The following is a 25905-nucleotide window of genomic DNA, read 5'->3' as shown; positions in this document are numbered from 1 at the left end:
AACACTTGTGAATCTGACGTCTTGCAAAATTAGCAAATTCATTGACACGGACTGCACCCTTGGAGGTCGACCGGGGCGGGGCAGGGGAGCATGGGGTTGCGGGAGGTGGGAGTGCTATCTCCCTGAAATGAGTTTTTGCAGGGTGGGACGTCTGAGGTTGCAAACTGTACAAGAAAAAACAAGAAGTTAGGAACAGGCCAGCAGGCCCCCCAAATCTGTCCTGCCGTTCAATAAGATCACGGCTGATCAATGCTGGCCTCAACTAATCTTCTGTGCCACTTCCACATAGCTCTCAATTCCTCAGTCTTTCTAAAAATTGCCTCCATATTCTCTCAATATCTCCAATGATCTAGCTTCTTCCCTCCACAACCCTCTGAGGTAATGAATTTCGGAGATTCACCACCATCAGGGAAAAGAAATGTTCATTACTTCTATTTTAAATAACTATCCTTTACTTAGTAATTATGCCATTTCATCTGAGGCTCCCCTGAGTAAAATCATCTCAACATCTGTCATTCTCCATCAGGATTCCATATTCTCAATAAATTGATATCTCCTTTTCTACAATCTCAATGTTCAAAGCTCAAACTCCAACTTTATAATCAAAGCTCGTATGTGTCACCATATACCATAGGACCATAAGACATAGGAGCAGAATTAGGCCATTTGGCCCATCAAATCTACCCCACCATTCAATCATGGCAGATCCTCTGTTCCCCTACTCAGCCACAAACCCCGGCCTTCTCCCCGTAATCTTTGTTGCCACGTCCAATTAAGAACCTTTCGAGCTGTGCCTTAGATACCCCCAATGACCTGGCCTCCACAGCTGCCTGTGGTAATAAATTTTTAAAAATTTACCACCCTCCGGCTAAAGAAATTCCTCTGCATCTCTGTTTTAAATGGATGCCCCACTATCCTGAGGCTGTGCCCTCTTGCCCAAGATTCCACCACCATGTGAAATATCCTTTCTACATCTACTCTGTCTAGGCCTTTCAACATTTGAAAGGTTTCAATGAGATCCCCCTCATCCTTCTAATTTCCAGCAAGTACAGACCCAGAGCTATCAAATGTTCCTCGTATGATAACCCTTTCACTCCTGGAATCATCCTTGTGAACCTCCTTTGAACCTTCTTCAATACCAGCACACCTTTTCTTAGATGAGGAGCCCAAAACTGTTCACAATACTCAAGGTGAGGCCTCACTAGTGCCTTATAAAGCCTCAGCATCACATCCTTGCTCTTGTATTCTAGACCTCTTGAAATGAATGCTAACATTGCATTTGCCTTCCTCACCATCAACTCAACCTGCAAGTTAATCTTTAGGATGTTCTGCAAAAGGACTCTCAAGTCCCTTTGCATCTCAGATTTCTGGACTTTCTCTCTGCGTAGAAAACAGTCTACACATTTATTTCTACCAAAGTGCATTACCATGCATTTTCCAACATTGAATTTCATTTTCCACTTTCTTGCCCATTCTTCTAATCGGTCTAAGTCCTTCCGCAGCCCAACTATTTCCTCAACACTACCTGCCCCTCCACCAATCTTCATATCATCTGTAAACTTGACACAAAAGCTATCTATTTCATCATCTAAATCATTGATATACAGCATAAAAAGAGACTGTCCCAACAATGACCTCTGCTGAACACCACTTGTCACGAGCAGCCAACCAGAAAAGAATCCTTTTATTCCCTCTTGCTGCCTCCTACCAATCAGCCAATTCTCTAACCATGTTAGTAACTTTCCTATAATACCATGAGCTCTTAACTTGGTAAACAGCCTCACGTGTGGCACCTTGTCAAAGGCCTTCTGAAAGTCCAAATATACAACATTCACTGTATCCCCTTTATCTATCCTACTTGTAATCTCCTCAAATAATTCCAACAAGTTCGTCAGGCAAGATTTTCCCTTAAGAAAACCATGCTGATGCTGTCCTATCTTGTCCTGTGTAAGCAAGTACTTCATAACCGCATCCTTAATAATTGACTCCAACATCTTCCCAATCACTGAGGTCAAAATAACTGGCCTATAATTTCCTTTTTGCTGCCTTCTTCCTTTCTTAAAGAGTGGAGTGACATTTGCAATTTTCCAGTCCTCTGGCACCAATGATTTTTGAAAGATTAATGATGCCTCCACAATCTCTACCGCTACCTCTTTCAGAACCCTAGGGTGCAGTTCATCTGGTCCAGGTGACTTAAGTACCCTTACGCCTTTCACCTTTTTGAGCACCTTCTTCCTTGTAATAATAACTGCACTCATTCTCTTCCCTCACACATTTCAACATCTGACACACTGCTAGTGTCTTCCACAGTGAAGACTGATGCAGAATACTCATTTCATTCATCAGCCATCTCCTTGTCCCTCGTTATTATTTCTCCTGCCTCATATTCTAGCGGTCCTATATCCACTCTCATTTCTCTTTTATTTTAATATACTTGAAAAAAAACTTATACTATCCACTTTGATATTGTTTCGTAGCTTACTTTCATATTTCTTTTCCCTCCTAATGATTCTTTTAGTTGCTCTCTGTAGGTTTTCAAAAGTTTCCCTATCTTTTATCTTACCGCTAATTTTTGCTGTGTTGTATGCCCTCTCTTTTGCTTTTACATTGGCTTTGACTTCCTTTGTCAGATACGGTTGTACTACTTTGCCATTTGAGTATTTCTTTCTTTTTGGAATACAATTATCCTGCATCATCCTCATTTTTCCCAGAAACTTATGCCATTGCTGCTCTGCTGTCATCCCTGCCAGCATCTCCTTCCTATTTACTTTGGCCAACTCCTCTCTCATACCACTGTAATATCTTTTAATCGAATGAAATACTGCGACATCAGATATTACTTTCTCCCTATCAAATTTCAAGTTGAACTCAATCATATTGCGGTACTGCCTCCTAAGGGTTCTTTTACCTTAAGCTCCCTAATCACCTCCGGTTCATTACATAACACCCACTCCAGTATAGCTGATCCCCTAGTGACAAACTGCTCTAAAAAGCCATGTTGTAGGCATTCAACAAACTTACTCTCTTGAGATCCATTACCAGCCTGATTTTCCCAATTGACCTACATGTTGAAATATCCCATGACTATCATAACGTTGTTCTTTTGATACGCCTTTTCTATCTCCTGTTGTAATCTGTGGTCCACATCCCAGCTACTGTTGGGAGGCCTGTGTATAACTGCCATCAGAGTCCTTTTACCCTTGCAGTTTCTTAACTCAACCCACAAGGATTCAACACCTTCTGATCCTACGTCTCATCTTTCTACTGATTTGAATCAGTAGAGCCACACCACCCCTTCTGCCTACCTTCCTATCCCTCCGACACAACGTGTAGTCTTGGACATTCGGCTCCCAACTACAACCATCCTTCAGCCACGATTCAGTGATGGCCACAGCATCGTACCTGACATTCTGTAATTGTGCAACAAGATCATCCACCTTATTTCGTATACTCCATGCACTGAGATATAACACTTTGAGTACTGTATTTGTTACCCTTTTTGATTCTGCATACAGTCAATTCCAGTCCATAGTCGATGAACAGCATCCTGACATAGGTTTTTGTTTTGTCCAAGTGGTCTAACGCTGTGTGGAGAGACATTGAGATTGCGTCTGCCATTGTCCTGTTGTGGCGATGGGCAAATTGCAATGGGTCCAGGTCCTTGCTGAGGCAGGAGCTTGGTCTTGTCATGACCAGCCTCTCAAAGCATTTCATCACTATGGATGTGAGTGTTACCAGGCAATAGTCATTAAGGCAGCTCAAATTATTCTTCTTAGGCACTAGTATAATTGTTGCCTTTTTGAAGCAAATGGGAACTTTCGCCTGTAGCAGTGAGAGTTTGAAAATGCCCTTGAATACCCGCCAGTTGGTTGGCATAGGTTTTCAGAGCCTTACCAGGTACTCCATCTGGACCTTCCACCTTGCGAGGGTTCACTCTCTTTAAAGACAGCCTAACATCAGCCTCTGAGACAGAGATCACAGGGTCATCAGGTGCAGCAGGGATCTTCACAGCTGTAGTTGTGTTCTTCCTTTCAAAGCGGGCATAGAAGGCGTTGAGTTCATTTAGTAGTGAAGCATCACTGCCATTCATGCTATGGGGTTTCGCCTTGTAGGAGGTAATGTCTTGCAGTCCCTGCCAGAGTTGCTGTGATCCATTGTCACCTCCAACCTCGTCTGAAATTGTCTCTTTGCCCTTGAAATAGCCCTTCGCAGATCATACCTGGTTTTCTGGTAAAGTCCTGGGTCGCCAGACTTGAATACCACAGATCTAGCCTTCAGTAGACGATGTACCTCCTGGTTCATCCACGGCTTTTGGTTTGGGAATGTACAGTAAGTTTTTGTAGGCACATACTCATCCACACAGGTTTTAATGACGTCAGTAACAACTGCAGCATACTCATCCAGCTTCGAAGATGAATCCCTGAATACAGTCCAGTCCACCGATTCAAAGCAGTCCTGTAGGCTTTCCTGTGCTTCCCTTGTCCATACCTTCTTGGTCCTCACTACTGGTGCTGCAGTCTTCAGTCTCTGCCTTTACTCAGGGAGTAGAAGTACAGCCAGGTGATCAGCCTCCCCGAAGTGAGGGCGTGCAAAAGCACAGTAGGCATTCTTGATGGTGGTGTAGCAATGGTCCAGTGTGTGGTTTCCTCTGGTATTGCAAGTGATCTGTTGACGGGAATTGTTTAGTGATTTTTTTTCAGACTGGCCTGGTTAAAATCTCCCAAAATAATGGTGAAGGTGTTAGGATGCGCTGTTTTGTGTGTATTATTTACCAGAGATTGCACGTTTGCCAGCAAGATAGTTGGTACAGGGAGTTTAAAACCCCATTTCCTTAAATGCACTTGTAACCACGCTCTGCACCCGCCCTTCCTCCGTGGTATCCGACGTGGGTGCTTCCAACCACAATTGGTGTTGTTTCCATCAGTTTTAAGCAATGAAAGTTTGCTTAAATGCACTAAGACATCTCTGTTCACTGTACTGACCTTGGAAGCAGTTGTGCTTTTTAGATGTATCAGGCTGAAAAAGGAATATTTAATCATACCCATTGAGAGTACTGCTGATAATCGAGTCGCGCCTAGGCACCCCAGAAGTACAATATTTTTAATGAGTGTATCCTCCAAATCTTAATTTTCATTGTAATATTCAAGATGATTGTCAATATCACCAAATTCTTTGTAGTTCATTACCTGTTGAAGTAGTGAAATTGTTTCATTTTAACTCCCAGCTATTCTTGGTACCTCTAAGCCTCAATGCTTGAAACCGCAGTGAGCAAAAACAGTTCTGAATTGTCTTATTGCTTATTTCTCACCAACTATCAGTGAACAGGAACACACGCAACTGATGCTATTTAAAAACTGTGCACTTAAGGATAGGATGTGATGCTCTTCAGCATTAGGTGGGAGTTGTTTGTTCGAAATCCCAATCAACTGTAATTTCTTTGACTAGAAAGCTTCTAATTGAGGCACAGCCAAAACCTATTTCATTCCTTCTCCACAAGTTACTATTGAGTCCAAGATGGAATTCAAGAGAAACTTCTTTAGCCTGAGGGTGGTCAGAACGTGGAACAAATGGATGAGACTAACACCATGGTATTTAAGACAAAGCTTAATATAGTAGGAGGAAGGAAGGGGGTGGAAGTTATATTCATAGAATCGTGAAGAAACACGGCATAAAAATAGGCAGTCCTGATGAAGGGTCTCACCCTGAACCATCGAATCATTTTATTTCCATAGATGCCGCCTGACCTGCTGAGTTCCTCTCACATTTTGTGTGTGTTGTTCTGAATTTCCAGCATCTGTAGAACCTCTTGTGCTTCCAAAAATAGATTATTAGGCTCACTAAGTACACGCTAATCATCAAGGACCCATTTTGCACTAATCCTACGCCTAGCCCTTGAGTACCATTCGCCCACACTAAGGCATGACAAGGCACGGAAGACGTCACGGTCGTCCTCTCAGACCCCAGTTTGTGATGCTTGTTCGTACCACTGAACCCCCACTTCTGAAGTTCAGAGAGTGGGAGCGCCCCACTGCAATGGTTTTCCCTCTTTAGAAACTTTCCCTCACAGGTCTTCTGTCATCGTTGGACATGATGGCCAACCACCACCATCACCATGGGAGGAGGTTTGGGTGAATCCAAAATGCTGCCATTGGCCAGTTAAAATGAATCAGCTCTTTTCATTCAACGGACTTAATCTATCTTGACTTAATAGAAGCAGTTTAGGTGCAGGCAAGGTAGTGGTCCCAAACACAAATTGCTTCATTGTTTCATGCATTTGGATGATATGGTAAGGCAGTAGATATTTTTACACTTGCACTACAAGATGCTTTACATCCTACGACCAACTTGCTACTACCATTGGGCAGGACATACAGAGCCTTAAGACTCACATCACCAGGTTCAGGAAGTTAATACCCGTCAACCATTAGGCTCCTGAACCATTGTGGAAACTTCACACACCTCAATGCTCAACTGAATTCACAACCTATGGACTCAGTTTCAAGGATGCGACAACTCATGTTCTCAGTATTATTTATTTATTATTTGCACGTTTTGTATTCTTTTACACATTGGTTGTCTGGCAGACTTTGTCATTTACAGTTTTTCATAAATTATATTGTATTCCTTTATATTCCTGTAAGTGCTAGCAAGAAATTTAATCTCAAGGGAGAACATGGTGATATATAGGCAGTTTGATAATAAATTTCCTTTGACATTGACTAAAGGAGTACGCAGGGCTGATAAGTTTTCTTGCTTTATAGTTATATCACATTGTAGTATTAGTGGTTCCACTTAAATTTCAAGTGTATGGGACAGGTAATTACATTCTTCATAAATTTACCAACACATGATGAGGAACACACAAATCAACAATGGCTAAAAGACATCAACACCTTCTAATTTCTCTTATTAGACCTTCTGTTCAAACAAACTTTGATGAGCACGTTTACAAATCTCTCATATAGCTCTGCTGCCTCCAATGCAGATGAAAGCCATCAAAGATACAGACTATTTACAATCTGATCCACTTACAATAGCAACATGCAGTCAGCAGGGATGATATTGTATCGGCCACATTAACTGTTACAATTTACAGTATACTGGGAAATAGTTTACCACCTGTATTCCAAAGGATTAATTACTATGGACTTAATTACTAAATGTACTTGAATCATAAAGTGTATGTTTTTTTTCATTGTTACTGTTCATTTTCTGGATGTGGGAGCAGCTGGCAAGGAAGACATTTATCTCTTGTACACGGTTGCCTCTGGTAAGTGACGGTGGGCTTCCTCCTTAAACCACTGCAGTCCATGAGTTGAAGGTATAGTCTAGTCAAGAGTTGGAGGCTACAATGCAGCAGCAATAAAGGAACCAGCAGAGATTAGCAACTGGGCTTTTATGTGACCTAGAAATGATGCCACTCCTGTGAACCTATGTGCTTATTCTAAGTGCTGGAATTCAAAGGTTGGAAAGATTATCCAGAAAAAGTGAGTTATTGCTGTACCCTTCCTCTAGATGGCCTCCTCTATTCTCATGATGAGGCCACTTTCAAGTTGGCGGAGCATCACCTCATGTACCATCATGCCTCCAAACTGATGGCATGTAGATCGATTTCTCTAACTTCCAATAATTTCTCCCCAGGTTCCCCAGTCTCTCTTTTTCCATTCCCTATTCTGGCTTCCCTCTTACCCTTTCTCTTCTCCACATCTGTTCATCACCTCCTTCTGGTTCCCTGCCTCCTTCCTTTTCTCCCATGGTCCACTGTCTTCTCCTATCAGATTCTGTCTTCTTCAGCTCTTTACCCCTTCCACCTATCACCTCCCAGCTTCTCACTTCATCCCTCCTCCCCCACCCAATACCTTCCCCCTCACATGGTTTCACGTATCCCCTGCCAGTTTATACTCCAACCCCTCCCTGACCTTCTTGTTTGGGCTTGTGTCCCCTTCTTTTCCATCCTGATGCAGGGTCTGGGCCAAGACTTCAACTTTTTATTCCCCTCCATAGATGCTGCCTGACCTCCTGATTTCCTCCAGCATTTTGTGTGAGTTGCTCTGAATTTCCAGCATCTGCAGAAACACTTGTGTTCGTGATTTGCTCTCACACACTTGCCTTTTGCCTATTTTTTTTTCTTTGAAGATAAACTTTTGAAAGTCAAAAGGCAAGGTCTTGCCACAGATTACACAGCCTCTTATGTGCCTGGTCCAACTGAGGTTCCGGCTCTGAATTGCCAAGTAAGTCAAGAGTGGGGACTAAAGTAAAGGGAGATGGAATTTGCCGTTTTGTGGCACCGTTCCTAAAATGCAGCTGCCTTCACTACTGCAGGATTTGTCCAGTTTTCACTGGCTAGGTCTATCAAAATTATCTAAATCTATTTAAATTGCCAGAAAAATAAAAGGGAGTCATAGAATCAAAGAAAAGTACAACAGAAGTGGGCCATTGGGCCCATCTAGTCCACGCTAAACTTTTAATCTGTCTATTCTCATCAACCTGCACGCGGACCATAGCTCTCCATACTCCTACTGTCCATGTACCCATCCAAACTTCTCTTAAATGTTGAAATCGAGCTTGCATGCACCACATGTGCTGGCAGCTCATTCCACACTCTCACAACCCTCTGAATGAAGAAGTTTCCCCTCATATTCCCCTTAAACTTTTCACCTTTCACCCTTAACCCATGATCTCGCCTAATCTTCTTGGAAAAAGCCTGCCTGCATTTACTGTATCTATACCCCTCATAGTTTTGTCTACCTCTATCAAATCTCCTCTCCATCTTCTATGTTCCAAGGAATAAAGTCATAACTTTCCCTTATAACTCAGGTCCTTTGTCATAGCAACATCCTTGTAAATTTTCTCTGTGCTCTTTCAACCTTATTTTCACCTTTCCTGTAGGTAGGTGACCAAAACTGCACACGATACTCCAAATTAGGCCTCACCAATGCCTTAAACAAATTCAACATAATATCCCATCTCCTGTACTCAATACATTGATCTTTGAAGGCCAATGTGCCAAAAGCTTGCTTTACAACCCCATCAGGCTCACCGGCCTATAATTTTTACTGGCCTGTAAATAAATTCCTGGCCTGGTTTATTTTTAGAGCCTTTCTTAAACAACAGAATAACATTAGCTATGCTCCAATTCTCCAGTACCTCACCTGTTGCTAAGAATGATTTAAGTACCTCTGCTAGGGTTCCTGCAATTTCTGCACTTGCCTCCCACCGGGTCCGAGGGAACACTTTGTCAGGCCCTGGTGATCTATCCACCTTAATTTATCTCAAGACTGCAAGCACCTCCTCCTCCTGTACAGGGTCCATGAACTTGCTGCAGCTTTGCCTCACTTCTATACACACTGTTTCCATCTCCCGAGTAAATACAGATGTAAAAAATCAATTTTAAGATCTCCTCCATCTCTTTGGGCTCTAAGCACAGATCACCAATTTGATCTACCAGAAGACCAATTTTGTCCCTTGCAATCCTTTTGCTCTTAACATATTTGTAGAAGGTATTAAGATTCTCCTTCACCTTGTCTGCTAGAGCAACTTCATGCCTTCTTTCAGATCTGGACGTTAGCTGTACCACGCCCAACCTTTTGATTCCTGACTTTGATGGAGGTTTTTAACATCGTCTGTCTCCACAACCTCTCCACTATCTGTTCTGGCACTTTGGTTCCTATCGCCATACAACTCTAGTTTAAAACCCCCTGTGCAGCACCAGCAAACCTTCCTGCTAGGATATTAACCACCATCCAGTGCAGGTGCAAACCATTTCTTCTGTATAAGTCCCACCTTCTCTGGAAAAGAGCCCAATGATCCAAAAATATGAAGCCATCCCCCCCTACACCAACTCTTTAACCACGTGTTAAACTGTGTGATTTTCCTATTTCTGTCCTCACTGGCATGTAGTACAGGTAGCAATCCTGAGATCACAATCCTGGAGGTCCTGCCCTTTTAACTTAGCACCTAACTTCCTGAACACACTTTGCAGAACCTCATCACTCTTCCTACCCATGTCATTGGTACCTACATGGACCTCTGACTGCTCACCCTCCCATTTATGAATGCTGAGGACTTGATCTGAGATGTCCTGCACCCTGGCACCAGGAGCAACATACCATCTGGGAATCTCGTTCTTGTCCACAGAACCTTTCTGTTCCCCTAACTACCAATTCCCCATCACCAAAGTTCACTTCTTCTCCCCACTTCCCATAAGAAGATGGGGGTGAGGGGTCACTCCCTCCAACAAGCAATCAAGTCCTTGTCAAATGCAGCAGAAGAAAGCAGCAATTGGATTTGGATTAAAAGGAAAGGCAACAACTGGGCTGCAAGATGAAGACAGGAGGGTATGGAACTGAGTGGGATGTATCTGGGATGCCAGGTAGCAACATTGGGCCTCTGGAGACGTTGTAGGCTTATCAACGATATGTCAAAGAAGGAGGGTGCCCACCTGATGACCCCGATGACGTACCTACCCTCCCTCCTTGTCACCACTCCAAACCCACTGCCAACATCGAGAGTGCCAACTTACCATAGGGATTGAAACATCAAGTCCTAGTAGCTCTACTACTGAGCCACAGAGCCATTCTCAGCACCAGAGAATTGACCACTGTGACCCCCCCGTGCTAGGTCATCCCCCCCCCGCAACATTATCCAAAGTGGTGTACCAAGCAAAAAAAAAAGACATGCAAAAAAACACGTATGTATCTCAAGACCCGGAGTGACATGTCCCACAATCCGCAACTTTTTGCTGTAGTTCCCAGAAGTGCGCAGTCAAACAGACAAATGCAGTACAGCCTGTCATTCCAACGATTAAACACTGGAGGGCAGCACCAACAAGAGAGGCCAGGCCCCAACCGGCATCTCCACTCCTGGATTGCAACAGCAGGCAAGCCCACAGTTTGAGGCCTAGTCCTCACTACAACCATGGCTGTGCGACTCCCCCACCACCTGCCACACCACCAAACAAGGGAAACAGGCCTGCGGCCTGTCACATTATCAATGACCACCAAGGTCTTGCGACTGCAAGAAAAATGTCCAAGACAATCACCCACTGTTACAACGCACTCCGCCTTCGCGCACCGACTCCGATGCCTTTGAGAAGCAGGCAGCAACACGGTCTGCATACAAGCCAGCTCCTCCGACACCTTGACCGGCTCTTCTGACCCTACAGCTGGCTCTGCCTATACCCAATTGAGCCACTCTGATCAACAAGCAGCTCACTGATTGGGTAGACATGCAGTACTCAAAGTTCTGTCTTGCAACCATAGAAAACACATTTAACAAAGGAAAATAAACATGCTGTCATCTTACCATTTCTAACTGCAAATATAAAGAAGAAAAACAATAAAGAAAGTGGTGGGAAAAGATCCATCGGCAGGTCTTTGCCTTCCCACGCTGAAGCAATTAGTTCAGTGATCATGCATGCATTTGGACTTCGGAAGGCTCTTGATGAAATCTCCCAAACTGTTGATTGGTCAACAATGTGTTACACACAAATTCAGGAGTAGCATACTGACATGGACTGAAAACCAATTTGGGATAGGTTTCAAACAGTGTGATAAATAACAGTCGTATTTCTGATTAGCAAATGGTGACTACAATTGTACTGCAGGGATCAGTGCTTGGGACCCAGATAGTCACCATACAGTATTTGTCAAAGACTTTGCATGAGAATCTCCTGACCTATTTTAAAATTTGCTGGTTGAAATATAACATTAAGTGGGATTTTCACTAGGAGAGGGATACAAGAAGCTTGAAGAGAATATGGAGAAACTGCGAATAGTTGATAGTCACGTAACAGAGAATGGGTGAATGGGTTACAGGGAAATTTATTTATCATTTATTATTATTGAGATACAGTACAAAATAGGCCCCTCCAGCCCTTCAAGCCACGCTGCCCAGCAATTCCCTGACTTAATCCTAGCCTAATCACGGGACAATTTACAATGACCAATTAACCTACCAACCGGTACGTCTTTGGACTGTGGGAGGAAACCAGAGCACCCGGAGGAAACACACGTGGTCAGGGGGAGAACGTATAAGATCCTTACAGGCAGCGGTGAGAATTGGACCCAGTTCACCTGTACCGTGAAGCGTTGTGTGAGCCACGACACTACCGTTGGAGAAAAGGGACTGATAGGAATGTTCTTAGAGGCAACAAGGGCTAAATAATCTGAATGGTCTCTTCAAACAAGGGAAAAAATGAACATCCTACTTACAACCAGAGCATTTCAAAAACAGGGGCTAGGATTTAGGACAGTGTCACGGTGCATTTTGCACCCCACTTCCCAATACCAAAAGGTCTCATTCTCAATTTTTGATTTTTAATACCTACAGCATTATCCTAATACTCTATTTGCAGTGACTGAAATTTGAAAGATGATAAATCCTTTGAACCTCTCCAGATTTGAGCACTGTTTGCTTTTCAGCACATTAGTTCTGTCTGTACTAATAATGTTTGCATAGACGCAAACTGCCATTGTCATAGCAACGCACTGACATGGTACAGAATCGGATGTCACTGAAAATATTGCTCAGCAAATAGATGTTTGTCTCCACAATATGACCATCAATCTTAACTGTTATCTTCACCTAATGATGAGGCAAGCTACAGTAATTTTGGAGTCGCCTCTTTTATCATTTTTCATGAAGAACTGTGAGATCATTTCAGGAAAACAGCACATCAGTGCCAGAAAAAAAGTGTGAAGTACAAAATATCACACCACGGGGTAGATTGTATTTGACCTCATGCTTTGCAGGTCTCCCGTCTCACATTCTCCATGTATCAGGCTACTCTATCCTACTGCATGCAGGAGTGCATATTTATAGAGCTGCATTAAATAGCAATGAAGTTGCCGTTTTTCAGATCCAACACCAGGAGCACAGTAAAATAAAGACAGAAAGTGCTGAAAGTACTCAAATGCTGCGTCTGAGGGAAGAGCTTTAGGTTGAAGGCCCTCCATCAGAACAGCAGAGGCGAAAATCGACCAATACTGTGAACATCTCCAAGTGAGATCCTGCAACATCTAGCACGCTGCATGCACCACGCAGAGCATTCGGACTGGGTGCATCATCACCTGGTATGGGGGCTCCCATGCACAGGATCAAAAGAGGTTGCAGACGGTTGTAGTCTCAGGCAGCTCCATCACGGGCACTAACCCAGACTCCACGGAGGACATGTTGAAAACACGGTACCACAGGAAGGTGACATCCATGACTAAGGGCCCTTGCCATCAGGGAGGAGGTGCAAGAGCCTGAAGACCCACACTCAATGCTTTAGGAACAGTTTCTTCCACTCCACCATCAGATCTCTGAACAGTCCATGAACTATTCCTTCTTTGCAATATTCATTTATTCCTTTGTAACTGATTTTTTTTATGTCCTGCAATGCACTGCTGCCACAAAACAACAAATTTCATGACATATGAATACACCTGATTCTGATTCTCATCCAAATTCCACTTTCAGGATAGCTTCTCCTTCCATCTGTCTATGTGATCTGTTGACTGTTTCTGCTTTCAGAACTCCAGCACAGATTTCAAGATAGGTTCTGACCCCTTTTGATTCAAAATAGTTTGTTAATTCCAACAAACAGAGAGCTCCTTGCTTGTACCAACCATGTTGGCTGTACTCCACTGAAACCTTGATTCAGTCACAGCAATGGGCATTGGGATGTTGACTAATCCCCTGACTGGCTTCTGTCCAGAGAGATGCTTCTGACCATTGTCAGTTCACGTGAATTTAAAGTTTGGCACCTGCCTTTATCTTTAGCTTCCTCTCACACTTTTAGAGTACATTGGTCTGACTGGATGATATCTCATGCTGTTCCCAGAATTCAAGGATCAACTTTATTCGCTATATACTGTATCTATATGTATGTATGAGGAATATGCTGTGATGTGTTAGCATGACATGCAACAAAAAATAACAACACTCAACAATTATTAAGAATAAATAATTATATAAAAGTAAGTTTAGAATTTAAAGTATGGATATTAAATAAATTGTGAATAAATAATTATGTAATTAACTAGATTACTACAATGCCCTTTTTTACTGGCCTTCCAAAGCAATCTATTGACAAACTTCAATTCATTCAGAACGCTGTCGCTAGACTTTTAACCAAAACCGGTATGAGGGAACGTATCACCCCTGTCCTAGCTACCCTGCATTGGCTTCCTGTATCTTTTAGAATTGTTCTAAAAGTTCTCTTGCTTGTTTTTAAAGCTCTTAATGATCCGGGACTGGAATACATCACAGGTTGTTTATGTTTCATAGCCCTGCTCGCTCGCTCGCTCAGGTTTTCTTTCGTTTGTCTCTTAAATTGAAACAATCATCCTCAAAAGATAATTGGCAGGTCAGCTTTTCTGAACTACACTCCTGAACTGTGGAACTCAATACTTGACTAGAAGGGATACAGACTCAGTCGACACGCTTAATCACCAGCTCAAAACCTACATATTTAATCTTGCTTTTAACTAACAACTTAGTCTTTTGCTTTCATATTTATTTTTATTTTATTTTCATGTTTGCACTTTATCTCATTGTAAGTCACTATAAACTACATCGTCTGTATGAAAAGTGCTTTATAAATAAGTTTTTAATATCGTTATTAAATTCATAAATACCAGCATGTATTTTCAATGTAAACAGTATTGTAATTTGGTTTAAAGAGTTTACAGTGCAAGGCAGTGACTGAGTTAATAGATCAGAGGGAGCAGGGTTGGGGGCTAACTAGAATAGTTGATCAAATTAACCGACTGGAGGAAGAAACTTTCCATATCTACAACACAAGAAAATCTGCAGATGCTGGAAATCCAAGCAAAACACACAGCTCAGCAGGCCAGGTGGCATCTATGGAAAAGAGTAAACAGTTGATGTTTTGGGCTGTGACCCTTTATCAGGTCTCGTATATCTCAAATCCTTTCTAACTTTTCTTTATTGCCTTCTAGAGAAATAAATGCCATCTTACAGAGGGCAATCTGTCTTACATGAGGTGCTGTCAGATTTACCAGATGTAAACAACACAGGACCAAGATGTCCATGGACTCTTGTCTTGCAATATGATATTTGTGCTGTGCAGAGATATTCTTGATGCAGTTCATCTTGATAGTTGGTTTTTGCCTGAAATTTATTTCTTCAGAGGGGAAACATCCAGACAAACTTTCCCTCTGTCCAATTGGAATTGGTTTATTATTGCTACATGTATGGAGATACAGTAAAAAGATTTACTTTCTGTGCTATCCAGAAAGTCTATTCCATACAAAAGTACATTAAGGTAGTCTAATAGACAAGATGCAGAGTCTTGTGTTGCAGGTGTAATGCCCTGGGAAAGGTTTCATTGCTAATGTAATGGTTTCTCTGCAGCAGCAGTGTTTGAGTTATGATTAGAGATAACAGGCGTTTTGGAACGTGCACCATCCAATGAGGGGAGTGCTGTTTCTTCGTTGTGTGTCTGACAGGATGTGTTCTCAGTCTTTTGTCGGCGAGAGATGAAGAGAGAAGACGCGAGTGGAGAGAGTTGGTAGACCGCAGGACAGAGTGGACTTGAAGTGAGGGTCTGGGAGTCGACGAAGCTTGGAGGAGATCGATGGGGAACGAATGGATGGAAAACCTTGAGTTCCAATGTGCACATTAGACTCTTTCATTAAAATGGGCCCTTTGTCTTTTGTTTTCTTTACTAACTTTACAGTCAAATTAACAATTATAAAGCTCAATCGTTTAATTGCATATGGTGTCCTGTCTGATATTTTGTGGTACGGATTGCTAACAGGGCAACACATTATGCAGCACCTAGACAAACGAGATTTCACGAGTTTGGCCCCCCGGCCAGAGGCTGTCTCCCCTAGACCAATGCCACCAGCTGAACCTGAGGGTTACAATTGTGGGGGATCGTCCGGGATGATTTTGTTGAATCTGTGTGATTGCCCTGAGCATTGAACCAGTGAGTTGGGTGTTTAAGTCTGTGCTGGTATGGATGCTGCCAGGGTGGAGTGGTGGTGTGCCTCCACAGGGTTACCGGTAACTAATGCGTGTGTGTTGAGTGGGGTAGATATTAGTACATCGGATGAATTGCTAATTCGTCTGTTAAGTACTGTTAAAATTGTCGGCAAAGACCCCCAAATTTCCCTGAATGCCTGAGGGCGAGGCCCTCTTAGCGGACGCTCTGGTAGACCATGAGGGGGAGTCGGGATTTCCTGCTGGGGTACTGGGGAGGCCTGAACTGCAGAAGCCCATGATTGTACAGGCGAGCAGGTTGGCAGTGATTGTCAGGAACATTATGAAGAGGGAGGTCACTTTCAAACAGAGGATGCCCCTGGCACATCTGTTCCCGGTGACGGTAATGTCTAGCGTCCCGGTAAGACAAGCCAGGAAAAACCCTCTGCAAAGGGGAGCAAGTTGACCACTGAGTCATTCATCTTCGGGGACTCCCCAGTTCCTGCGGGTTAGAAGAGGAAGTTCATAGAGAAGATATTGATGTGAGAGGGTGTCTTTTCCATTGACGAGTTTGATGTGGGTCATTCCAAGAGTACTCATCACACCACCTGGGTGACCGAGGATACCCTGTTCAGAGAGAGGTTGCGGCGACTGACCCCTGCAGAGGGGGAGGACGTGCAGCAGCATTTGTGTAAGTTGAAGGAAGCTGGGATCATCACTGAGTCCCAAAGCCCCTATGTGTCTCCAATAGTAGTGGCCAGGAAGAATGTGTGTGGACTATAGGACTCTGAGCAGGCGTACTGTCCCTGACCAGTATATGGTCCCAAGGATTGAAGATCTGCTGGCTTGTCTGAGTGGTGCAAAGTGGTTCACTGTGCAGGACTTGAGGAGTGGATATTACCAGGTCCCTATGAGTGAGACTGACAAAGAGAAGACGGCATTTATATATCTACTGGGATTCTTCCAGTTGAAAGGGATGCCCCAGAAAATATCGGGAGCCCCTGCAACCTTCCAGCGGGTCATAGAGAAAATGGTGAGGGATATGAACTGGCTTGGGATATTGGTGTATCTGGATGACCTCATAGTGTTTGGGTCCACCTTGGAAGAACATGAAGTGAAGCTACTGAAGGTGCTGGGCTGCCTGAAAGCTGAAGGGTTAAAACTTTCCCTGGACAAGTGCCAGTTCTGCAAGACGTCTGTTAACTATGTTGGGCACATAGTCTCACAGAATTGGAGTAGCTACAAGTCCATCTAAGATAGAGGTGGTGACCACCTGGCCAAGGCCCCAGACTGTCAGCACTTCGCACTCGTTCCACAGGTTTTATGGTTACTATCGGAGGTTTGTGAAGGGCTATGCAAACGTGAGTCACCTGCTGAATCAGCTTCTGTGTGGTTACCCTCCCTTGGGGAGGAAAGGAGATGGGGCTAAAGAGTATCTTGGCCCTTCGGAGCCTCTTGGACCAAGGTGGAATGCAGAATGTGAAGAGCCCTTTCAGTTGCTGAAGGAGATGGTGACCCACGTGCCTGTGCTGGCTTTTGCCGTATGTACTGCATAATAATGCTAGCAGAGAGGGCTTAGGGGGTGTCCTGTATCAGGATCAGGGCACCAGGTTGAGACTGTTGTGTTTGTCAGCCAGAGTCTGTCGCCCTCTGAGAAAAACTATCCCACGCACAAGTTCGAGTTTCTGGCGTTGAAATGGACTATAAGACAAAGGAGCAGAAGTCGGCCATTCGGCCCATCAAGTCTGCTTCGCCATTTTACCATGAGCTGATCCATTCTCCCACTTAGTCCCACTCCCCTGCCTTCTCACCATAACCTTTGATGCCCTGGCTACTCAGATACCTATCAATCTCTGCCTTAAATACACCCAATGACTTGGCCTCCACTACCGCTCATGGCAACAAATTCCATAGATTCACCACCCCCGGCTACAAAAATTTCTTCGCATCTCTGTTCTGAATGGGCGCCCTTCAATCCTTAAGTCATGCCCTCTCATACTAGATTCCCCCATCACGGGAAACAACTTTGCCACATCCATCCTGTCCATGCCTTTCAACATTCGAAATTTTTCTATGAGGTCCCCCCTCATTCTTCTAAACTCCAAGGAATGCTGTCCAAGAGTGGACAAACGTTCCTCATATGTTAACCCTCTCATTCCCGGAATCATTCTAGTGAATCTTCTCTGTACCCTCTCCAATGTCAGCACATCATTTCTTAAATAAGGAGACCAAAACTGTCCACAATACTCCAAGTGAGGTCTTACCAGCGCCTTATAGAGCCTCAACATCACATCCCTGCTCCTATACTCTATTCCTCTAGAAATGAATGCCAACATTGCATTCGCCTTCTTCACCACCGACTCAACTTGGAGGTTAAACTTAATGGTATCCTCCATGAGGACTCCCAAGTCCCGTTGCACCTCAAAACTTTGAATTCTCTCCCCATTTAAATAATAGTCTGCCCATTTATTTCTTCTGCCAAAGTGCGTAACCATACACTTTCCGACATTGTATTTCATTTGCCACTTCTTTGCCCATTCTTCCAATCTATCCAAGTCTTTCTGCAGACTCTATGTTTCCTCAGCACTACCAGCCCCTCCACATATCTTTGTATCATCAGCAAACTTAGCCACAAAGCCATCTATTCTATAATCCAAATCGTTGATGTACAACGTAAAAAGAGGTGGCCCCAACACGGACCCCTGTGGAACACCACTGGTAACCGGCAGCCAACCAGAATAGGATACCTTAATTCCCACTCTCTGTTTCCTGCCAATCAGCCAACGCTCTATCCACGTATGTAACTTTCCTGTAATTCCATGGGCTCTTATCTTGTTAAGTAGCCTCATGTGTGGCACCTTGTCAAAGGCCTTCTGAAAATCCAAATACACAACATCCACTGCATCTCCCTTGTCTAGCCTACTTGTAATTTCCTCAAAAAATTGTAGTAGGTTTGTCAGGCAGGATTTTCCTTTAAGGAAACCATGCTGAGTTCTGCCTATCTTGTCATATGCCTCCAGGTACTCCGTAACTTCATCCTTGACAATCAACTCCAACAACTTCCCAACCACTGATGTCAAGCTAACAGATCTATAATTTCCTTTTTGCTTCCTTGCCCCCTTTTTAAATAGTGTAGTGTCATTTGCAATCTTCTAGTCCTCCAGAACCATGCCAGAATCTAACAACTTTTGAAAGATCATTGCTAATGCCTCCGCAATCTCCACAGCTACTTCCTTCAGAGCACAGGGGTGCATTCCATCTGGTCCAGGAGATTTATCTACCCTTAGGCTATTCAGCTTCCGGAGTACTTTCTCTGTCGTAATTGTGACTGCGCACACTTCTCTTCCTTGCCACCCTTGAGTGTCCGGTTTACTGCTGAAGTCTTCCTCAGTGAAGACTAATGCAAAATATTTGTTCAGTTCCTCTGCTATCTCCTTATCTCCCATTACAATCTCCCCAGCATCATTTTCTATTGGTCCTATATCTACTCTCACCTGTCTTTTACTCTCTATATACTTGAAAAAGCTTTTAGTATCCCCTTTGATATTATTTGCTAGCTTCCTTTCCTAGTTAATCTTTTCCCTCTTAATGACCTTCTTAATTTCCTTTTAGAAGCTTTTAAAAACTTCCCAATCCTCTGTCTTCCCACTATTTTTTGCTTCCTTGTATGCCCTCTCCTTTGCTTTAACTTTGGCTTTGACTTCTCTTGTCAGCCACGGTTGCATCTTTTTTCTATTCGAAAATTTTTTCTTTTTTGGAATATATCTGTCTTGCACCTTCCTCACTTCTCGCATAAACTCCAGCCACTGCTGCTCTGCCGCCGTGAGTGACTGCTTCTATGCTGCCAAGTTTGAGGTGAGGACGGACAATAATCCCCCAACATATATCCTGACCTTGGCAAAACTGGACACCACAGGCCATCGGTGGTTGGCGGCGTTGTCTGCCGATGATTTCAGCCTGAAGTACCGGCCGAGAAGCAGGAACGTTGATGCTGATGCTTTGCCCCGACGGGCGCACGAAGGGCTGGTCAGGGACGAAGAGTGGGAAAGCATTCCTGTCCCGGGGGTGAAGGCCATGTGCCAGTTTGCCATCACGGTGAAGGCGGACGGAAGGCAAGGGCAGGTTCAAGCACTGGATCAACTGGGAGCTCCTGATGGTGGCATTCCACAAGTTTACTGTACCCTGACTGCTATGAAGACAAACCAGTTCCCGGAATTGAGTCCTGGGGAAGTGGAAGCTGCTCAGCGAGGTGACCTGGGCATCGGTACCATTTGGTCAGCAGTCAAAAAGGGAGACCAGAAGTATCCCCAATAGTGTTGGAACATGAAGAGGTGGATAAGGGGGAACAGAGGTCTCAGAGAACTAGGAGACCACCGGACAGGCTGACCTATGCAGCACTGGGGGAACAGAGTGTGGCCCTTACCGTTGTGGGGAGCTTTGTCACTGCCTTTTACACCTGGGTTGGACTTTGTGGGCAAATTATCTCAAAGTCATGAGGGCAATGACTAAACTTGGTAGGGGGAAGAGTGTAACGCCCTGGGAAATGTTTCACTGCTAACATAATGGTTTCTCAGCAGCAGCAGTGTTAAGGTTATGATTAGAGATAACGGGGGCTTTGGAACGTGCACCATCCAATGAGGGGAGTGCTGTTTCTTCGTTGTATGTCTGAGAGGACATGTTCTCAGTCTTTTGTCGGTGAGAGATGAAGAGAGAAGATGCGTAACAGGGTAACACATCACACAGCGTCCACACAAACGAGATTTCACAAGTTTGGTGGGGCCGGAGGCTGTCTTCCCCTCGACCAACGCCGTCGGCCCAACCCGAGGGTTACACAGATAGACAAGTAAAGTGAAACAGTGTAGGTTGGGAGATAAAATCTGCTTCTTTGGCCTGTGAGGGGGGTTCACTCAAGACTCTGAAAACTCTGGTATACACGTTGTCCTCGAGTCCGGTGGTACGTGCTCTCAAGCTTTCGTATCTTCTGCCAAATGGGAGGAGGCAGAAGGGAGAATGACCCAGGGCGGAGGGTCCTTGATTCTGTTGTCAGTTTGTCTAAAGCAGGCTGAAGTGTAGTGTAGATGAAGCCATTGAAGGGGAGGATGGTTCCTTGATAGACGGGATTGTACTGTCTTATAGAGTCTTATTTTGTTCCGTTTATTTAGGCATATAGTATGAGAACAGGCTTACCAGACCCATCGAGCCTGTGCCATCCGATTACACCCGTGACCAATTAACCTACTAACCTGTACACTTTTGGAATGTGGTAGGTAATGAGAGCACCCAGAGGAAACACGCGGTCACAGGGAGAAGCCCCAAACTTGTTACGGACAGTGACAGGAATTAAAACCAGATCCTTGGGCAGAGCATTTGCCAGTCCAAGCTGTGATGCATCCATACAGGGCACTTCTTTATGGTGTATCTGTAAATACTTCTTGAGGAAATGAAGGTTCAAAGTGAAGAATGTGTATCCCATGAGATTGGCTGCAGTGCCTGGCACCCTTAGAATGCATTGTCGAGGGGTCAGAAAGTAGTGGCGACGACTCCAAGTGGAGACACGAGAGGCGGCCGATGGTGAGATCTGGAGCTTGATGCAAACTGCTGGAATAACTCAGCACCTGCGCATGGAATACAGCAGTCGATGTTTGGGTCTTCATCTGGATTCTGATTCTTTAGTCCAGATGAAGGGCCTCAACCCAAAATGTCCACTTCCCACTGCAGATACTGCCTGACCCACTGTGAACAAAGACTTAAAGTGGTAAAATATTTCACTGGGATAGCAAGAGGGGCCAAGGACAAGAAGGTCAGAGAAGGAATGGAAACGAGAATTAAAGTGACTGTAAGCTCAGCCTAAGGACAGAACGAATCTCTTCTGCAATGTGGTCACACAATGTGCGTTGTCTTTGAAGGAAACCACAACACAAGAAATCAATACATCATTTGAAATAATGGAGACATAACAGACTGTAGATGCTGGAATCTGCAGTATCAAACCTCCTGATGCAGAGTTTGAACCTAAAGAATTAATTCAAATTTAGATTCAATGATTCATCACGTGTAGATCGAATCATACAGTGAAATGTGTCTTTAGTGTTAATAGCAACACAAGCTAAAGACCCGCTACCACAGCCACGTACCCTTCCTGGAAACTTGTCTTTGCTGCCATCTTGTGCCACATGATCCATTTTCAAGCTTCTCGATTCGGACCCACTGAGGACCCCAGGTACTCACATTCAATTGACTGCTTGTCCTGCCACATTCTACGCCCCACACTTTCCACCATGCAGAGGTACCTGGTGTCCCTGTCCTCGTTGCTGCCACTGTTCCGGGCTTCTCTCTCATCCATTAGACGATACGGCATAGGAGCAGATTAGGCCATCTGGCCCATCAAGTCTTCTCTGCCACTGAATCATGGCAGATCCTTTATTTTCCCCTCAGTCCCATTTTGGCCAGAAACGTCGACAGCCTGGCCTGCTGAGTTTTGTATGTGCTGCTTTGCATTTCCAGCATCTGAAGATTTGCTCGTGTTTGTCATGCTAAGGATGTGTCGGGGGCAGCCTGGAAGTGTTGCCGGATGTTCTGACACCAACATAGTGTGCCTACCATGTTGACAGAACATTGTCAGTTCCTTTACTCCACAGATGCTGCTTGGCCCACCGCGTTCCTCCAGCAGGCTGTTGATACTCACTCGAAAGTTGTGCAAGCCCAGCTTTGCTGCATCTGGAAGCTGTCTTAATTGGGGGAAAAAGGGCATTTGCTGCACTTCTTGTGCTTTGGGACAAAGGTGCTTTGCGAAGGGACATTGGGGTGATTAAGCAGTGGATTTTCATAGATGAGGCGGAGTTACAATGGTGCTCAATAGCGACACCTTTGAGTTCACCAATGAGAACAGCTTAATTTCTATCTTTGATGTCTTTGTTTTTCCTTTGCAGGGGGGATGGTGTTCTGTTGAAGACCCTGATCTGGAGTTGCACTCAAACTTCGGCTCTTTGCACTGGTGGGACTCACTCCCAGGGGCTCATGACCAGCCAGTTTTCAAAATCCGAAGGATGCGGCCTAGAAGGCAAGCAGGCCTTCAGGTTTCCGAGGTTTCGTGGCCCTGTGGTGGGGCCAATTCTAAGCCAGTGTCACCAAATGAAGAGTCGCAGGAGAGAACGGAATATTGGGAACAGCGGATTGGCTGTTGGAGGCTCCGTACTTGGTAAATCGCGTGCTCTCGCTCTCTCTCTCTCTCTTTCTTTCATTGGTGGGTGAGAGTTTGTTGCCGATTCTCTGGTTGGAGAACTAGAAAAAAAAGCTGCGTGACAGACTTTTTACACCGTAAATCAGCAAGTTGTTTTGTTATGTCTCACCCTTTGCTGTGAAAGGGGACACTTCTTTTTCCCTTTATCCCTTTATTAGGGGGGGAGAGAGAGAGAGAAAGAGAGAGAGAGCCTGTGATGTGTCAAATTGTCGAGTGAACGATTAGTTTTTGTTGTATTGCAGAAGATGGTATTTCTTGGGGGCTTCGCTATTGTTTGCTTGGCGGGCGAAGGGTGCTGATGCTTCTTTGCAGAAGTGGGTGAGGGTCGTTGCTTTGCTGCTGTCTGTGAATGGGAGGGTGAGTGGGGGGGCTTTGGGGTTCTAACGTTTTTACTGTCACTCATTCTTTGGGACACTCCTGTTTTCGTGGGTGTCTGTGAAGAACAAGAATTTCACAATGTATATTGCATACATTTCTCTGACACTAAATGGATCTATTGAATCAGGGATTCACAAAGGAATATTAAAAGCAGATGTGGCCAAGTTCCACAAGCTGGGGGAAAGATATATACAGGCATCCGTTAGTCTTGTGAGATGATGGATTTGCGCCTTGGAAGGTTTCCAGGGTGCAGGCCTGGGCAAGGATGTATGGAAGACCAGCAGTTGCCCATGCTGCAAGTCTTCCCTCTCCACACCACTGATGTTGTCCAAGGGAAGGGCACTAGGGCCGATACAGCTTGGCACCAGTGTCGTCGCAGAGCAATGTGTGGTTAAGTGCCTTGCTCAAGGACACAACACGCTGCCTCAGCTGAGGCTCGAACTAGCGACCTTCAGATCACTAGACCGACGCCTTAACCACTCGGCCACACGCCAACACGTGGTCAATCTGGGGGAAATAGAGAACTGACAACAGTAAAACATGGTGTGGTGGGAGATGAGGACAAAGGGATCTATTGTAGTTCTGGGAGAATGTGAACTGAAATAGGGGAAGAGAGTTGGAGAACTCCAGAACAGAGGAGAATCCTTGGGTGAGTGAAAAGGAAGATAACTCAGGAGAACTGGTATAAAAGGCAACCCTGGCAGAACAATTGTACTGGAGATATTACAGGAAGGGGGACAGAGGTGGCACCGGCGCACCTACTGTCTCACAGTCCCAGTGACCCACGATCAACCCTGACCTCCAGTGCTGTCCGTGGTCTCCCTGTGACCATGCCAGTTTTCCCATGGTTTCTCTGGTTTCTTCGCATATCCCAAACGCACATGTACTGATTGGTTTGTAGGAAAGCATTAGAATCAACAGGATAGAATGGATTAATGGGATTGTGAGGAGAATAAATTAGGATTAGTGTAATGGGTGGCTGATGGCCTCAGTGGTCCAAAGGATGTATGTAAAATGGCACTGTCTTCTTACAGGAACCAGGGTGGAAGCGACTAACAGTCTTGGGATGAAAACTTCCAATTACAGAGGAAATGTATCCATGTTGGTTGTGGAGTCAGTGAATTTGTACCAGATGCTGGTCATTAGCTGCCTTTCCATTACTGTTTGTGATCACCAGATTTTTATTCATGGGCTTAGCACAGAGAGCCATGCTTGATTTTGAGAGAAGTTATTGCATAGGGCTTGATTAATGGTCTACATGCTAGGCAGTTAGTTGAAAGCCAAGAGTTCAAATTCTCAAACTGTTTATTACTAAAATGCCATTGCTAATTTTGACTAGTTTTAATTTGGCTATTCATTGCTTACATCCATGGATTGCCTGACCTGCCTCATCCTGGAACTGGTGGGTTCCCGCAGCTGAGCAGCCTTTGTTCAGACATAGTGAAGTGTCATTCACTCAGCTGGTAATCAGCTTGTTTTCACCTGTCAAGCAGTATTTAAATCCAATGATGATTAAGTCAATTATTTCGTGCAGCAGCATGAATGCACGAGCCACATAGATGCTGATCAGATACTGTAACTGTTTCAAATTTCATTTCTCTGTAACACATAATGAAGATTTTAAACTTATATTGCAATTTCCAAACTACTCAGACCATTCCAGAGTGCTTTACAACCAATCAAGTGATTTAGAAAAGTTATTAGACTTGTTAGGATATATGTGACTTTTGCCAAATATATCAACAACCCAACAGAGGGTGACACATAACTGGAGTCATATTAAAAGCTGCTGTTTAAAAAGACAAACATCCTACTTAATGAGTACCTTTAAGGGACAGTTCCTGTAGGATATCACGGAGGCGCTGAAGATCGTTTGGCAAAACTTCGTATTTGAATACGTCTATCGCCGTGACCAGCTCACACCTCCCAAATATTCCATCTGCAAAAAACAACAGGAAGCTTACCGAGTCATTGTTTGAAGTTCTATATGCCTCTTATAACATTGTCTACATGAAGAAAGGGGAATAAAACACATCGTCACATATTCATCATCACACAAAATGAAGGACCTTTCAGTTTAAGTTGACGTATAGGAACTCAATCTCCATAAATAGCGATGCAGAACTTAATGCATGGAGAGGGGTTAAGTGTGTCAAAGTGACACGCATATACAAGCTTGAAAGCAAGCACTGTCACCTAACATTAATGATTTTAGTTTGAATTAGTCATTGAAAACTCAGAAAGGAGCACTGGGAGATGATCAATATACTAGTCACAAAGCTAATTACAGCATATTCACAACATTCCTGCTTGAGCTGTCAGCTATGGTCAAGTGTGGAATATAAATTGCACTTTAT

The 25905-nt window shown here is 44.2% G+C and overlaps 1 protein-coding gene across 2 annotated transcripts in view; it reads right to left on the bottom strand.

The window, feature by feature from the left end:
• The window catches only part of ptprn2 (protein tyrosine phosphatase receptor type N2), a 1069199-nt gene that overhangs the window by 750939 nt on the left and 292355 nt on the right, over positions 1–25905 (bottom strand). For both annotated transcript variants that reach the window (XM_063044415.1, XM_063044416.1), the window contains exon 3: positions 25374–25487. In XM_063044415.1, the coding sequence (XP_062900485.1) occupies positions 25374–25487 (114 nt within the window). The remainder of the gene's footprint in view (positions 1–25373; positions 25488–25905) is intronic.

The sequence above is a fragment of the Mobula hypostoma genome, chromosome 3, assembly GCF_963921235.1.
Source record: "Mobula hypostoma chromosome 3, sMobHyp1.1, whole genome shotgun sequence".
Lineage (NCBI taxonomy): Eukaryota > Metazoa > Chordata > Chondrichthyes > Myliobatiformes > Myliobatidae > Mobula > Mobula hypostoma.
The sequence above is the reverse complement of the archived record's forward strand: the minus strand, read 5'-3'. Positions and strand labels throughout refer to the sequence as shown.